The sequence below is a fragment of the Myotis davidii genome, unplaced genomic scaffold, assembly GCF_000327345.1.
Source record: "Myotis davidii unplaced genomic scaffold, ASM32734v1 scaffold91, whole genome shotgun sequence".
In the NCBI taxonomy this organism is placed as follows: Eukaryota; Metazoa; Chordata; class Mammalia; order Chiroptera; family Vespertilionidae; genus Myotis; species Myotis davidii.
The window spans coordinates 654,980-673,465 of NW_006283139.1; the positions used below are offsets into that span (position 1 = coordinate 654,980).

The window sequence follows — 18,486 nt, forward strand, 5'->3', positions numbered from 1 at the left end:
GTGAATTGTTAGGATAGGGTACGATCCATCGACTATATCCCTTTTGGTTGGCTGAAGAAAATGCGGTTTGTACATTGACGAATAGCCTTAATTGGGTACAATAGACTGGTAGTGCTGAGCTAATACCTTTAAATGTCTTGTCTTATACAATTAATATTCCCGTGTCACACATACGTTTAAACTGTTGGAAGAAAGCCTTGTGTTCTTGACTCCTGTCAGACTTAACGGATGATTTTGTCAAGTCACTCCTTTCTGTCCTGGTTGATTGATAGTCAAATGTTGGTTTTCTATCTTATGCAAAAAGTGTTAACTATGCCTTTCAGCTTGTAGGCAAGGTTATTTAAGACATTCTAATAGTTTACAGAGGAATTATACTGCCTGTTTACCGGAGGGGTCACAAACTGTGCCCCTTTTCATCAGGGACACAAATCACAGGGCCCATGAGCTAATGAAGGCAGTATTCATGAGTCCTTGCACTTGCTGGACGATATACCAAGTTCAAGGTGTCCCCCGTCCTGGCTGCTGAGGACTCTGACTCCCACTTGTGGATGTACCTGTGCTCATGGACTATGTATTAAGTAGATATATTTAGAATGAATATGGTTTAATCCTAAAACTCTTAAGAATGAGAATAAAAACCAGAATGCTAGATTGTCACAGTACTAACCTTCACCTACAACTTTCAAAACTCTCTCTGTAAGAAGGCAGATCCCACTCACCTCTGCTACCGCCTCGCTTACAGATTGTCACACATACGGTAATTATAAGTTCAAAGTATGGGAAGTGGGTCCTAGTCATTTCCCAGAGGAGTGTCACTTCCCCTGGCTCGAGCCTTTGTTGAAAACCCCACAATTTACAATGGGGAATTGACCAATAAGCTATAATAAGATTTTTGCAGAGGAGCAACCATCAATATGTTTTCACAGTAGACATACCTTGAACCATGAGTCCTCCATTTTTTTTCTTTTTTTGACCGAATTCTAAAGCTCAAGGAAGTCACAGATTCTCATAGTGAGTAGTCAGCCAGTCACTTTCAGCTCCTGGAATGGGGGTTCACTTAAGACGCCATGTCACTTCTGCCTCTGGTGGGACCCCTGGTTTTTGCTTGTGGTGTCTGTTTGACACCGAGACTGTTTATTCCATCCTTTCAACTGGGGCATTCTTCTTTTTGCCCTGTTATATGGGAAGAGGCTTCCAGAATTCTTTATCCACTTCACTCATCATCCAGGACAGCTGGGTCATATATGTTCCTGGAATGGTGGGCAAGGCCATCATATAGACCGTTGCTGTTGGTCTATAATGTATGCCAAGCCAGCACAATATAGACACAGGAGAGGTTGTGTTATATTAGTTATTTAGAGCATGAACTCTAGGGCCAGACAACCTGGATTCAAATCCTGCCACTGCTATGTATTAGCCATGTGAATGTGGGCAAGTGACTAATTCTATTGCCTCAATTTCCTCCCTTATAAGATGGAGAAAATGGTGTCCAGTTCTCTTGAGAGAAATAGAGGAGTTAGTTTAAAGTGTTCAGAGCAGTGCCTGACACAAAATAAGCATTACATGAAGTTTATTAATGTAAAATATTAATTTTCCCCAATTCTTTCCTGCTCTCCTCCTCATCACCTCTCCTCCTTGCCCCACTGCTGCAGTCAGCTCCTGCCTCCTGCATACATCCTCCATCCCACCAACTTCTTGGTTTCTCTTGTACTGCATCCAACAATTGTGAGCGTCATGTTCTGCTAAATATTTTTACCAGAACTAAGACAAGCTGCTGTCCCTGCTGGCTTGAGGCCATCTGGAGATCCACCATGATCCAGCTCTCTCTTGGATCTTAAGGCGATATGTCAGCGCCTCTTTCCATGAAAGCAGTTGCCCTTGCCTGTTGTGGAAGGAGACGAGGGCTTTGATGTAGTCCGTATGTGCTGGGGTAGAAAATGGAACCAGTGGAAAGAACCAAGCTACTGGCACTATTCTTTAGGATGAGCTTCAATCAACTCTTCCTTGTCCTAGTTCCCACTGGTCTTATCAATAACATTGTTAAACTATAAACTTGGTTAGATCTAAATGATAAGAAATCACCACTGTGGCATGGCCCAGGGCTGCATAATGGAACACATGGTGGAGACTGCTATCAATCCAGTGCTTGGGGCTCAAGAGCTGAATTGGAATGTTGACAGACGAGTCGCTGATTGATGAGAAATTTATTTTCCAGATGTCTCTCTAAAAAATGACTTGCCCTAGTTGGTTTTGCTCAGTGGTTAGAGCATTGGCCCCTGGACTGAAGGGTCCCGGGTTCGATTCCTGTCCAAGGGCACATACGTCCGTTGAAGGCTCGATGTCTCTCGCACATAGATGTTTCTTTCTCTCTGTCTCTCCCCTCCCTCTCTTCCACTCTGTCTAAAAATCAATAAAAAAGATATCCTCGTGTGACGATTAACAAAAAAATGAATAAAAACATGACTTAATGACCACAAAAAATTATTCCAATTAAATATATGTATTATGTTATCAGCTACCTACTGTCATAATAGTGCATCTATTAATATGCACAATAAGTAACATCTCTGGGGCATAAAATGATACCATTTGTTTACTCACTAGGTGGGGTCAGGTCACCTTGCTCAGGTCTTCCCCTGTGTCTGGGCTCAGTTGCTCTTGACTGACCCTGTATGGCCTTGATAGAGTGACTGACAGTTCTATTCAACACATTTGTTCCCCCCCCACCCCTCCCTGGGACAAGCAGTCTAACTTGGGTGTGTCCTTCTCACAGGAATGTCAGAGAACAAGACCAAGTAAGTGCAAAGATGAATGGGCCTTTCAGACCCCTGCATGCATTATGGTTGCCAACATCCATTGGTCCCGTGCATGCCACATAGGGGCAGACATTACAGGGATCCATGCCCATGGGCATGGATATGAGGAGAGGTGAAGAATGGGGTCACATATAAATATATAAATACTAGCATATACCACTGTTATCTCAGTTTCCCCAGTGCTTCTTACTCTATCGGCAAGAGATGTTTCTCATTTTTATTTTGATGTGGTAGCACTCCTCGAGGAAAAATTTAAAGGGCTAGAACTGTTTGTCTGGCTAAACTAAACCATCATGTGTTATGTTGGCTGCTGGGGTCATGTGCATAGGTATTGCTAATGATGACAGTTGTGTTTTTAATTAATCCCATAGAGCCTGACTTTAGGAGAGGGGGGTGCCTGGAGAAAAGCATGATACCTTATGAACTGTTCTTTTTAGTTGTTTTTAGAAGTCATTGTGCCCATTAAGGAAAAGAAAGCTATTATCCCAATTAAAATGATTTTGCTTCAGAGATGATAGTGCCATCAGGATAATGAACAGAATGACTAAATAATTTTGTTCCCTATAAAGAAAACAAAATAAAGCAAAAGGATTGATGAACAGTGCTCTTCCACCAGCTTCATAGGTACTCTCCTGCTGCCCCCACCCTCAGCCCAAACAGTGACCAGTGCTGTCACCAGTGGAATGTGTACATAGATGGCGCCTTGACTTGTGAAAGTGGTGTTGGGTGGATTACCTCGCTGGCTGAATACCTTCATGGACCTTCAGCCTGTCCAAAATTTGTAAGACTTAATGAGGCTCAATTCTTGTCAAGTCCCTTAGGCTGGATGGCACCTGGCCCAGAAACTTTGTTGCTTTCCTTTTTTCAGAAAAAAATTTAATAACAAGTACACTTTAAAGCTCAAGGAAATATGGTAAAATATGTCAGCAATCATGAAAAACCTGGAGCAGCCATATTCATGGGAAGACTTTGGCCCATCTAAAATCAACCTCTACCCCTGAATTTGACCTTGGCTGGTATGCCTTACATCACTGTAGTGAAGAAGTACATACTGCTATTCTTAACAGGACTTTTCTGAACATCTGTCTAAATGACAAATCATGTCTGATGCAGGCAGAGAAAGGAGATGTTGCAGTATATTTGCCTTTTTTGTCCCAGTCCACAGTTTGTTTTCTTCTCTTTCTTATTTTTAATCAGAGAGGGAGAGTGAGATGGAAGCTGCCTCCTGCACACCCCCTACTGGGAATGGAGCCCGCAACCCTGGCATGTGCTTCTACAGGGAATCAAACAGTGACCTCTTGGTTCATAGGTCAACGCTCAACCACTAAGCCATGCTGGCTGGGCCCAGTCCACAGTTTCCGATCTTGTTTCTTATAGGCAACCCTTTACTGTAATTATTTCCTATTGATATACCTATTTTTTTTTCCACCTTCAACACAGGCTTAAGTACCTGAATTATTGTTTCTATTAAAAATATATATTTTATTGTTTTCAGGGAGGATGGGAGAGGGTGAGAGAGAGAGAAACATCAATGATGAGAGAGGATCATTGATCGGTTGCCTCCTGCCTGCCCCCCACTGGGGATTGAGCCCACAACCCGAGCATGTGCCCTAACCTGGAATCAAACTGTGACCTCCTAGTCATAGCTCAACACTCAACCACTGAGCCCTGTCTGCCAGGCCATTTTTTGTTTCTGAATCAGCATCTAAATACCCTTCCCATGTTAGGGGAATCAATCATTATGTGGATTTTGGTGTAAGAAGCTAAAATGACCAGAGCACATGTTCTCACAAAACGTTTTCTTCCCAACACCTGCTGCCTTCACTCTGCAACTAGGTGGTGGCACATGATCCTGTGTTCAGGTCTGCGTTTCACCCAGATGATAATCAGGTGCATTTACCTAAGATTTGGAGTCAAAAGCTAATGACACAAAGACATAGGTAGCCTAGCATTTCTAAGTTTCATCCCTTCTTTGAACTGAACAGGACAGTTTTTCTGTTTAAACCTGACAGTTAGTTTCTCTTGCTTACAACTAAGAACTTGAGTGATGCCATAGGTTTTCTGGAGGAGCAGTGCTCGCCAACTATTGTGCCAATAAATCCCTGGGCTTCGTATTAAAATGCGGATTCTGAATGAAATGCAGGTCTGGAATGGGGCTTGGGGTTTGCATTTGAAACAAGCTCCAGAAAATGGCAGTGATGCTGGCCTGTGGTCCACACTTGAAGAAGGAAGGATGGAGGGAAGGAATGACAGTCTAAAAGAAGACAGAGTTGGCAGAAAAAAGAGTAACAACAAAAATGCGCGTTCTAATTAAATTAGGGCAGACCAGCTCCTGTAACTTTAAAATGTGCAAAGACTCCAACACAATAGAATTGTACTCTTTATTTTTCTTTTTAAATCCTCACCTGAGGATAGGTTTTTATTGATTTTTTAGAGAGAAAGGAAGAAGAGAGAGAAACATTGATGTGAGAAACATCAATTGGTTGCCTCCTGTATATGTCCTGACTGGGGATCAAACCCACAACCTAGGTATGTGCCCTGACCAGGAATTGAACCCACAACCTTGTGGTCTATGGGACATAACACTCCCACCAACTGAGCCATCCGGCCAGGGCAGAATTACACTCTTATGTAACAATACTGAGCCAGTGAAAGTAACTGGGAAGCTCAATTCCATGTGTTCAGGATCCCAGGTTGATTAGGGGTGGGGGGTCTCCCGTCTTCAGCTCATGGCTTCCCAGGTCACCTTAAGTGTCAGATTTGTATTCCATACAGATAGGAATGGAAAAGAACATCAATTTATTTCAACTTTTTATTATAAAATAAAAAAACAGATAAAGAAATCCACACACAATAAGTATATACTTTATTAAATTATCATTATGCAAACACTCTTGCAATGACTACCAAGGTCAAGAAATATAATTGTGCTGCCTCCCTAGATATTCCTCTGGGTTCCTCTTGCCTCCCTTCAAAATAACCACTATTGCCTGGCTGGCATGACTCAGTGATTGAGCATTGACCTATGAACCAGAAGATCAGGGTTTGATTCCTGGTCAGGGCACATGCCCAGGTTGCGGGCTCGATCCCCAGTGGGGGGCGTGCAGGAGGCAGCTGATCAATGATCCTTTCTCATCATTGATCTCTCTCTCTCTCTCTCCCTCTACCTTCCTCTCTCTAGTGAAATCAATCTCACATGTGGGCTCATCATCGCTCTCTCTCTCTCTCTCTCTCTCTCGCTCTCTCTCTCTCTCTCTCTCTCTCTCTCTCTCTTCCTCTCTGAAGTAAATAAAAATATATTAAAAACAAAATAACCGCTATCCTGACACTTAGGGTGTTCACTTTCTTATTTTTTTTTATGGTTTTATCACCCTAATGTGCATCTTTAGATGATATAGTTTAGTTTTGCCCACATCTGGGGATACAACTTTTAGTCTCAATCTAGTGTACCCCCTCCCCCCGCCCCCCGCCCCGCATCCCTTTGTTTGGCTTATAATTCGTCTGTTGCAAAACTCAGACTTTTTGTACTGTAGGTTTTCCTTGGTTGTATTTTGCTGATAAAATGTGTGTGGTGCAGTTTCAGGTTATTTTGCCCTCTGTATTTCTGTAAATCCCCAAAGGGATCCAAAGCCTCTACCAGTTTTAGATTTGGTTCCTTTGGCAACACTGCAGCTGGGGATGTGCTATGTCATCATAAGGCACTGGTTGTCTCTTTTTTTTGTGATGTTTTCAATAACTGATGTCTATTGCCTAAATTTTTAAATTCCTTAAGTTTTCAAAATGGTGAAAGTCTGTCATTTTGCTTTCATTTGTTAAGCAGAATAAATTTATTAACATACACTTTCCTCATTATAAAGAATTTGAGTTCACATAGGAATGGCAAGATATATGCTTGATGTTTTTTCAAGATAAATTAATTGGTTCTTTGTTTTCTTCTGAAAGTGACTGATTTCTTTTTTTTAAGCCATTATACATTAATGAATTTAAGGATATTTAAAGGTTTTATCCCATTGAGATTTTTAATCTGAATGAAGTTTAAGTTGTCTAGTATTTGGCCAAGTGGAAGCCTCAAGAGTTATTCTTGCATGACCTTAGTAGTCTTTGATGGCTCTTTACTATTTGGTATAACAAGATATTTACATATTTCCAGCTTCAAAAAAACCTAGAACCAGACATTTTTCCAAGGAGCCCTGGTGTTTTAGTGGAAAATTGTACTTCAAGATGTTCAGTGCTACTGAACTTAGCTAACCTGTTCATCCTTTTCATTGGACACACTGGGGAATTAAATTTCAAATTTTATGTATTCATATTGATATTTCTACTTTAGATTTAGGGTAATAGGATTTTTCCTTAACTTCTGTCTTTTTTTCTTCCACATGGGTTAGTAAGGGCAAAGGAGGTGAGAAATAAACTCTCATAACTGATCAGTTACTTTAGTTACTTTTAGTTTTAGAATAGCAATATCCCAATTACCACTATTATTAAAATTGCATAAAGAAGTTAAAATTGTTTTGTATATCCTATTTTCTATCTTTACATTGTTGTACTATGTCTTTATTGCCAGATTATACAACCATTTCATATTATCCTCTCTCCCACTTAACATATATTTAATTCTATAAATAAATATATATCTAATGCTCACTGCCAGTTCTTAAGTTGCTGTTTTTCTAGTTATTTTGGTTGTTAAAACTCATTCTATAACAGATTCTCCAAAAAAGATTTTGCAAATAATACTTTCTGAGTTTTTGAAAGTTGATCAAATTTTGTCTGTCTCTGTCCTTCAAAGTCAATTTTGCTAGTTATAAAATTATTAGCTCACATTTTCTTTCCTTCAGTATCTTAAACAGATTACCTCATTTTCTTCTAGCATATAGCTTTGTTGTTGAGAAGTCTGATGACCATCTATTTTTTTCCCCTTTTAAAACTTGTGCTCTACTTGCCTAAATTCACATCCCGCCCCCCCTTTTTTTTCTTTAGAGTCTAGTTATTTTGGTTGTTATTGTGGGTCAGTCTTTTCAGGTACATGATTTTTTTTTTTCAAAATGTAGTGTGTGTGTATATATTATGTACATTTTACATGTACATAATATAACTTATGTGAATATATAACATGCTTATGTATTTATATGTTATGTTTTTAAAGAATAGGTGCATGAGTTATGATTTTTAGTATACGTTGTGTTTTCTTCCTTTGATTTTTTTCTTCAGGGATCTCTGGTAGTCATATCTTGAATTTTCTTTGCCAATTTTCAAGATGTATCACCTTTTCTCAAATCCTTTTTATGTCTTTTATTAAAGAACTAGAGGCCCAGTACATGAAAATCATGCAAGGGTGGGGTCCTTAGGTCTGGCTGACGATCAGGGCTGATCAGGGCCTTCCAGCTGCCTGCTGGGACCTTCCTGCCAGCTGCTGGCTGGGGCCTGCTGGACACGGGGGAAGGACTGCGGGAGGGTGCCTGGCTGCGGGGAGCAACCAGAGAAAGTTGGCTGGCTGCAGGAGGTTGTCTGTGAGAGCACACTGACCATCAAGGGGAAGCCCCTGCATTGAGTGTCTGCCCTTTTGGTCAGTGTGCATCATAGCGACTGGTCGTTCTGGTTGTTCCAGTTGTTCTGGCATTTAATTGCTTAGGCTTTTATATATATATATAGACTAGAGGCCCGTTCACTGGTGGGGGGAGGGGGTGGGTCCCTCAGCCCGGCCTGCACCCTCTCGCATTCCTTACCACCACATGATCACTGCTCCTTTCCTCTTGGTTTGCTACTCCTTAACACTGCTGCGGAGGTGGGAGAGGGAGCTCCCACTACTGCTGCCTTACTTGCTAGCTGTGAGCCAGCTTCTGGCTGAGAAGCACTCCCACTGTGGGGGCACACTGACCACCAGGGGGCAGCTCCTGTGTTGAGCGTCTGCCCCCTGGTGGTCAATGCACATCATAGCGACCAGTCATTCTGGTCATTTCGCCATAATGGTCACTTAAGCTTTTATTAGATAGATTATTTTTTATTTTAATTTTTTTTTCTTTTCTCTTAAAGCATTGTCTGTTGTGTTTACTTATTCATGTTTAGTCTTCTTTTTCAAATGATTTTTCTTATATTCATAATTCTTTCTTGACTTTCATGACTTCATTCTACGATATTTTTCTTTCTGATTTATGTTGTTCTCTCATATCTTATATCATTGTCTTAGTGTGCTTTAATTTACTTTAAATAGTAGATTGCAGTTTTAATTTGTTTTACAGGCATATCTTTCTGGCATGCTTTCAGTGTGTATAGGGATGATATATTTCATATTCTCATTTTTCTTATAGTAACTTTATATGAGTTTGACCTTGATAACTTTATGTTGTTCATTTTTATGTGAAATCCATCTTTCCTTAAGGTTTAGGAAAAGGCTTGATGCATGTAGCTCTTCTAGCTTTACAGAGCTCTGTCATCTGTTATTTTTGTGTGGCTTGATGGGTTAGATAGCCTGGCTCTGCTCATCTCCCCCACTTTATCTAGACCTTTTTCTTTCTTTTATCGATGTTGTCACTGTCAAGTTCAATTTTGATTACACTCCCAATAGTTTCTCCTGCATGTGGGACTCTGTCCTGGAAGACAGCTATGGCAGGTCAGTTTCAAATGGCCATTGCTCTGTCCCCTTCAGATCTTCTTAACCGTGGGCTCTGCCACTTTATAATTGCAGGCAAATTAGCTAGCTTTTCTAAGACCCATCTTCTTCTTTTTTTTTAAAAAAAAATATTTATTGATTGATTTCAGAGAGGAAGGGAGAAATAGAAGCACAGTGATGAAAGAGAGTCATTGATCCCCTGCCTCCTACACACCCCCTACTGAGGATTGAGCCCGCAACTCGGGCATGTGCCCTGACTGGGAATTGAAGCATGACCTCCTGGTTCATAGGTCAACCTCTGAGTTACACTGGATGGGCCCATGTTCTTTAGTTGAAAAACTGATACAAGAATAATCTGTATCTCATAGTGTTGATGTGAGGACTAAATGGTATTATATGCAAAGATCTTAGTTGAATATCTGGCACATTATATATACCTGGGACATATGAACTCACCAAAAACCAACATTATTCCTGCACAGTATTTTAGCACAGGTTGCCAAATGAATAGCTAATTAATGTTAACTTTCTATAAGGTTTACTATATTTTATATGGTGAAATGTAAGTCCAATTGGGAGGTAAACCAAACTGAGTTATACATACACACATACATACTTTATGGTAATTAGTGCAAAAGGAACTGAACTTTGTTTAAAGTTCTTCTTCTGACCAATGCAAGTGTCGTTAATCATCTTCTCTTGTGTTTATTTACATTTTGATGTGTTCTTCCTGTGTACATTTGGACAATTGCATTTTTTTCCCTCTTTGGGTATTATTGAAAGTATTACAGATGTCCCCTATTTTCCCCTCCTTTGCCCCCCTCCACCCTGCCCCTGCCCCAACCCAGGCTTGAGATCATTTTTCAGGTCCAGTGTTCATGAAAATTTCGGTTTTAACATGTAGGAATGATGAGTAATTATGCTAGAAATGTGGGTCTTTTATTCTTACTTACCTTAAAAAATAATTTTAAGTACTTCTTTCTGGAGCACAGTAACTATATTGCCATAGCACCTGGGCAGAGTCATTTTGAGATTGTTAGATGTTTCATGTTTCCCCCTCCATCAAATACAAATAATATATCTAGAAAGGGCAGGAGACTGCAAAGTGGTCCAGTTCCAGGGTGGATTCTAGGCCCAACTCCTCATCTGAAATTCTGCCCACTTGCTTTTTGATGCCTAGATCTCTTCTTTTTCTAAAGAGCCCAAGTCCTTGAACTTTATCACCATTTAAAACATCCTGGAGACCTTTGGGCGAATGAAGGATGAGAGCAGACCATTGATGGGAGAGGGCCTATAATGTATTGAGCTATCAGCCATATGTTCAACTTTTAAGTTGACATGTACTAGCAAGGGGGGGTGAAAAAGGTGAAGGGGCTCAAGTATAAACTGCCAGTTATAAAATTAGTCCCCAATGTGCCACATAGGGATTATATTCAATAATGTCATAACTATGATGGGTGCTAGACTTATTATGGTCATCACTTCATAAGATATATCTAATAGCTATGTTGTTCACCTAAAACTAATTTAATAGTGAAAATCAACTATAATTTAAAAAAACACACCACCAAAACACCACCACAGAATTGACACATTATTTTAATGGATAATGGGAGCTGGGCATAGTTTAGAAAAACTATATTACTGGGCAGTAGTTTAATCTATTCTGTCACATGAGTAATAGACTCATAAATAGACCACTTTTTCCCTAATTGTGTGTGTTTTTGTGCTTATTGTAGCTTCGGAAAGCTGTGATGGATCACATATCTGATTCTTTCCTGGAAACCAACGTCCCTTTGCTGGTTCTCATTGAGGCTGCAAAGAGTGGGAACGAGAAGGAAGTGAAGGAATATGCCCAGGTTTTCCGTGAACATGCCAACAAACTGGTGGAGGTAAGTCAAGAGAGGCCTGAAGACTGGGATTTAGCCACAGGTTTGTTTTCTCCATGTGGCTCCTGGAATCTCAATAGGCAGCCGTTCTATGGTTTTCCTGGAGTAATAATGTCGTGGAACCTTTCTCTACTTTCTAAGGACTCCATCCCTTTCAGAAGAAGCAGGTTATCAGCCATCTCTCCTCTCAGTATCCCACACACTAAATATGATGTGGAACATGTCTCTTAATATCGCTGAACAATAGACGGAGGCCGAAGCAGAAGTAGAAGGAACACTCCAAAGTCCTGAATTTGAGGGGTAGAAACTGTCAGTCGGAAGTTTAAACCTTTCCCTCTTCTTCCTCCGCATCCCCCTCTCCACTCCACACTCCTAACCTCGATGTGCAAGAATCCACATTGGGAGCGTGTGAAAAAAAATCCTCCCTCCCCCAAAGAGACGTTCAGAGTCTTGCTGAAGGACGTTGGGGCAGTAGTAGGAGTACAAGTCCAGGGTCAGAAGTATAGAATACGTTAGAGACATCTGTGGGAGTTATTTTATAAGTGGGAAATTGTGCTGTGTGATATTGAAAAAAAAGTATTTTTTTCTCCGCCCCCAAGGGAAACAAAAGTGAAATGACAACCATGCTGTCTAAATCTAGGAGCTAAACACCAACAGCTTGGCAAAGGTTGGATTTAGTGATGTGCAGCGACATGGAAAATGACAGATGTTAAGCAGGAGATGTGGGTGCTAGAGAAAAAGATTGCAGGAGGGCGAGGACCCTGGCACATTTAGGAAATGGTTGTCAGGGCTGGTCCAAATGTTTGCAGGCTCAGGGCACTCACCAACCACCACCACCACCACCACAATAATCTCAGGTGTGTCCCCACTGCAATTCCAAATAAAATTACTCAAAATGTCAGACAAGTTGAATGCAAGCTCAAAGTAAAAATGGTTTCCCTCTTAGGATGGCAAAATTAAATTCTGGCTAGGATCATCAGATGTGAAATTCTCTCCATATTTCTTGGAGTGAGTGACAGGCTGTGCTCCTATTTAATTGTGTCCTGTGTACCTGCCGAGTGTGGTTAGGCCAGCACAGCCCTTGCCTGGGGCTGAAGACGCAGGCAGCAGGATGTTCAGCATCAGGCCCAGAGGGAGCCCCGGGTCCTCTGGGACTCATCTGTGTCCTCACGCATGATAGCAGTCAGCAAGTCGAATGTGCAAAAGCCTAGTCCAAAGTAGTGGAACCCCGAACTCTCTACCATAACCCTAGTGTCTTCATGCAACTCCAGCCTAGAGCTATAACACAGGGTCAGAGTTATCTGATCAGGGGAGTCTTTCTGGCTCTGTCCCCATCTACGAGAGAAGCACTCCATTACCTTTCATATTTTGCCCACATTTTCTGAGAGGTCACTTGGCCATTGAGGAATCCAGAGTCTTTCCAGGGTTGTCCTTGGCAGCCCCGGCCACTTCCATGTCTTGAGAAAGAGAAAGTGAAGAAGCCAGGTGGAGGGGACAAAGAGGAGGAAGAGGAGGAAAAGAAATAATGCTGAATGCACGCTACAGAAGTTCTCAATAGTCATATGTTATAAAATAATAGTAGTAACGTACATAGTATCCCATTGATATATTTACACTATTTATGAGACAATTGCAGAAGTTCTAGAAAACACCAATTAATTGTGTGTTATGGGCATGGTGGAATAAGAAAGGGACATAGTTTAAAGTTGTATGATAAATATCTCCTACTTTCAGCCCTGTCATATTTTTTTTTTTTTTAATGTGGAAGAATCACTGTTACTGTGTTTCTGTACTTCTGTATGCAGCCTCATTTACAGATAATATGTAGAGTTCAGACTTGACATCCTGTATGAATGTGAGGCCGGGGCCAATAGACCTCATGACTGCTCATTCTCTCTTCTCCTGTGGTGGACCCTGGACACGTCACCATTTTGCCCTGTCCCATCTGCAGGTTTCACTGCAGGGAAATCCAACCACTATGAGTGATCCTTTATCTTCAACTTGTGGGAGAACAGGAAGATAGCTTGGGACCCATATCCCAGAAAATTGCTGCCCTACCTTCTTTGGTTATTCCCTTCATGGCCCCTGACGGGGTCTTGGGGATGGGGGGAAAGGTCAATGCAGTCAGCTACATTTTAGAATGTATGGATGTCCAGGTAGATGTAGGGGCTAGGGCAGGGGTGGGCAAACTTTTTGACTCGAGGGCCACAATGGTTTCTTAAACTGGACCGGAGGGCCGGGACAAAAGCATGGATGGAGTGTTTGTGTGAACTAATATAAATTCAAAGTAAACATCATTACATAAAAGGGTACGGTCTTTTTTTTTTTTTTTTTTAGTTTTATTCATTTCAAATGGGCCGGATCTGGCCCACGGGCCATAGTTTGCACACAGCTGGGCTAGGGCGTGGCTAGGCCTCAGTTTGATTGGAGAGGAACTGGAAACAAAAGAATTTCTATAGCTTATCCTTTAACTATTAATAAGTGCCTCATTGCTGATGCATATGTGAAAAGAACTTGGAGCCCTAGGCAGAGAGTCACCCTTTTCCTAATTTTGAAAGTGTCTCTGTGGACTTGGGCATCTTTCTGGACCTATCTTTGTCTATAAATATGAAAAACTTTGTTGATATGTTGATTTTATATCCATTGACCTTGGTAAATTCACTTACAAATTCCAAAAGTTTGACTATATCCTTTTGGATTTTTTATGCACACAATTGTGTTGTCTGTGAATTATAATAGTTGTATTTCTTCTTTTCCAATTCTTATACCTTGTTTTTCCCCCCTCACATTATTTCACTACCCAGACCTTTAGCATCATTGTGATAATAGATATTTTTGTAACTTAAAGATCCCAGTGAGAAAATGTATTTATTTTACCATTAATAATATTGTGTATTGCAGATTTCTTGCAGCTACTTTTATTAGATTATTTTAGTTCTCTTCTGTTACCCCTTTGCTGAATTAATTTCTTAAATCACAAATAAGTACTGTAGAATTTTATCAAATGCATTATCTATAGACTTTGAGCCCACTATATGATTTTTATCTCTTTTATTCACCTTCAGAGGTATTGGTGTCAAAATTTTGCTCTCCTTCAAAAATGAGTAAGAAATTATTCTTTTTATTGTTTGGAGTAATGAATGTGTAAGATGGGCATTATTTATTTTGTAAATATTTAGAGAAATTCAATGATATGGCAATCTGAGTCTGGGTATATATTTGAGGAAAGGTTTAAAAATTGCAGATTTTTTTTTTTTTTTTTTTTTTTTTTTTTACTAAATGTATGGCTAAATGTTCTATTTTGGGGGCAGTGAGTTTTACTGGTTGTATTCTAGGAAATTGTTATTTTCATTTCATTTTCTATTTTTTGACATAAAATTGTGTATCTCTTCTTATTTTTTTTAATGTGCAAGAATCTGCATTACTGTTTCCCTCCCATCCCCCCATTTCTCCTATTGCAATCAGTGCCTTTTTTTATTGATTAGGTTTGCAGGAGGTTTATCAATTTAATAATCTTTTCTGAAATACAGCTTTCAGCTTTGTAGACTTCCTTTGTTGACTATTTTAGTTATGCACTTATCTTTATATTCCCTTTGTCTGCGTTCTTCTGGCACAACTTACTGTTCTTTTTCTAACTTTTTGAAACGAATGATCCCATCATTGATTTCTAGCCTTTTAAAAATGTTAGTAATATATGCATTTAAGACTATAAATTTCTCCCTTAGCTATGCTTATGTCTGGTTATTGTCTATTGCCTAGCCTTCTCACGCTGTCTTCATCTGTGTACAGTTTCCCTGACATTATCTATTGAGTTCATTTTTTTAAAAGACTTTCTAGTCAAATTAAAAAAAGATGATTTCTGTTCTCTGGTAAGAATCATTATCAGGTCATCTCCTTTAAAAGTATATTAATGATAGTTATTTTAAAAATCCAAGTCAAATACTCCACGATTTCGGTCAATTTTGTTTCTGTTTTGTGGTTACCCCAGAGAGGGCACCTGCCCCAACTTGGCTTGGGTTTTGCTGCAGCAACAACAGTCACCAAGAGGATATGAACAGGTGTATTATTCACATGCACAGACTTTCGGGTGGGGGGGGGGCGTGGGGCAGAGCAGGACCCAAGCCTGTCCACAGTGGCTTCAGCCAAGACAAGAGCAAGTGGTTTGGGTTTTTATCATGTAAGGGGCTGGGGCTGGAGTCAAGATGTCCATGCAGGAGGCTGGGGTTTGAACGGTGTGAACTTTAAAAAAAAAAAGGTGGGCTGCTTTAATCAGCTTGCCCATTTGCGGGGCAAGACAAAAGGCGGGGAAAGTGGGACTTGGATGTGATCAGCAAACATTCAAGGAGTAAGACTCTTCATTACAACTCACCTGTGACGTTTGACTGATGAACGGAATGCACCAGGTTTTATTGAATTGGATTGGAACTTGTTTCAGTAAGCAAGTAGGGAGCTCCATGAGGCTTTCACACTGGAGACAGACTTTAATATGGTGTCTGTTTTTATTATTTGATTTTTACCTGAATTATTTTTTTATAAGCCAGGTAACATTTGGTTGAAGGGCAAACATCTGTATGGAAAAATATAGAGGGTTTGTGTCAGTCTATTTGGCTGCTCTAGCAAGATACCACAGACTGTGTGGTTTATAAACAACATACATTTATTTCCCATGACTCTGGAGGCTGGGAAGTCCACGATCAAAGCTCCAGCGTGGGGAGGGCCTCTTCCGGTTCACAGCAGGTGCCTTCTTGCTGTGTCCTCACAGAGTGGATGGGGGTGGGGAGGGGTTTCTGTTGTGTCCTTTTATAAGAACATTAATCCCACTCATTAGAGCTCTACCTTCATGACTAAGAACCTCCCAAGGCCTCACCTCCTAGTATCGTCACATCGGGCATTAAGATTTCAACATATGAATTTAGGGGGAACACAACAGTCAGAACATAGCAGCCAGGATAACGTGTTTCCTCCAGAGAGAATTCAGCCTGTCTTCTGAAGGGAAGCAGGAGGGTGACCGCCTCAATCCATCAACGACTGAAGTGACTGGACGCTGGGTTGTAGTCCTACTAAGGCAGTGGTTCTCAGCCTTCCTAATGCCGCGACCCTTTAATACAGTTCCTCATGTTGTGGAGACCCCCAACCATAAAATTATTTTCATTGCTACTTCATAACTGTAATTTGCTACTGTTATGAATCATAATGTAAATATCTGATATGCAGGATGTATTTTCGTTGTTACAAAATGAACATAATTAAAGCATAGTGATTAATCACAAAAACAATATGTAATGATATATGTGTTTTCCGATGGTCTTAGGTGACCCCTGTAAAAGGGTCGTTCGACCCCCAAAGGGGTCTCAACCCACAGGTTGAGAACCGCTGTACTAAGGTATAATCTGTCTTCCTTTTACTCCGGCCTACGGAATAGTCTTCCAGGGGTGGCAACACAGGGCCAGTTGTGTTATTTATTAACCCACCTCCCTTGTGAAGCATTTACTTCAATTTTTGTCTGTCCAACATCACGAGAAGGCTGTAAACTTTGCTTTTTTATGCTTCCAATTTGCTTTTTGACCACTGCGATACGTAACTTAATAGACAAAGGTCTTGGGAGAAAACTGGTGATAAAGTACCAGTCTTTGAATCTGCCTTCTCTATGGGACCTTCACTTTACATCTTTGCTTCCTGGGCTGGCCTGGACACCAGCTTTTGCCTCCCGGGCCTCCGGAGATTGCTGCAAACCCTCAAGAGTTATCTTCCTCTCCACTCTGCCAGGCAGCTCAGGTTCCCTGTCAACACTAAGAGTGAGCAAATCTCTGGGAGGAAAAAGGAGATGCAGAGAGTTGAGCTTCCTCAATGAACATCTCTTTTTGATCTTGTCTAAGTTTTGACCTCTGTGGCCATGTCCCATGCTTTTAAGCAAATTATTTTTATTTTGCATTTCTAGTTCCCAACAGGAAGGGGGGTGTTATTGACCTCTCCATGGCTAGAAGTGGAAGCTCCTGAGAGCTGGTTTAGTAAGTTTGTGGGGTGTTTTTGTTTGCTGTGAATATTTTTAGGCAGAAATCTCTTCATTCAGTTGAAATATTGAGTTTCCATAGTTCAAATAAATACACAAACCAATAAAAGCTGTTCTGAATGAATTGAAATGATCACCCCTATGCTCTGTCTACTTTCTGAAATTCCTCCACCAAACACAGCTTCACAACCCTTCAGAGCATTTGATCCCTATTTGGGAACCTCTGATGGAATTCTAAATTGTCATTAATATAAACCATATAAAATTATATGTCCAGAATTTTTTAATGAAGAATGCATGAGTACATTAAATTATTAATCCATGACTCAATGGTGATAGTTTTAGATATTCAATATTTCTTGATTATTGAGTTTATTATAATATATTGTTTTCCACCTATTATATATTTTTCCTTCTACCTATGCACCATCTTCCCCCAGTTTGGTATTTACTGTTCAGAGAGAGTGATGTGATAAAGTGAATGGAAGGTGTCTCAGCCTGTTACATAATGTTGTGGTCTTTAAAAAAATAAATTATATATATCGGGTACCTCCTGCACACCCCCTACTAGGGATCGGGCCTGCAACCCAGGCATGTGTCCTGACTGGAAATCAACCACTGAGCTACACAAGCCGGGTCAATGTTGTGGTCATTAGGAAGTCCCCTACAAAGATGGCTTTAGTGCAAATAAAATATTAGTAAAATGTGAATGGGAAAAAAATAATTGAACTTTTTAAAATGGCTTTCACAAGTGAAATGTTGAGGGTCCCGCCACCCCTGCAATGTTTGTAACATTGAATAAAGACAGTTAATTTGCACCAGGGTTTGTTGATTAAGAGAATTTAACAAGTCAACTATAGTGCTCTGTAATAAGGAATATTGGCTACTATAGGAAGCATTACCAATAGAACTGAATTTTCTTTCTTTCTTTCTTTCTTCCTTTCTTTTTTTTTTGAGAGAGAGACAGAGATCCTGGTGTGAGAGTAAAACTGAACTTTTTTTTAAATATATATTTTTATTGATTTTTAGAGGAAGGGAGAGGGAGAGAGAGATAGAAACATCAGTGACGAGAGAGAATCACTGTCAGCTGCCTGCTGTACACCCCACACTGGGGATGGAGCCGTAACCGGAGCATGTGCCCTGACCAGGAATCAAATTGGG

At 40.4% G+C, this 18,486-nt stretch overlaps 1 protein-coding gene across 1 annotated transcript in view; it reads left to right on the forward strand.

Moving 5' to 3' along the window:
* CTNNA2 (catenin alpha 2) overlaps window positions 1–18,486 on the forward strand; it is a gene marked incomplete at its 5' end in the record, with an annotated part of 880,141 nt that overhangs the window by 651,905 nt on the left and 209,750 nt on the right. Inside the window, one exon of the mRNA XM_006753455.2 lies at window positions 11,166–11,318. Coding sequence (XP_006753518.2) covers window positions 11,166–11,318 — 153 coding nt within the window. The remainder of the gene's footprint in view (window positions 1–11,165; window positions 11,319–18,486) is intronic.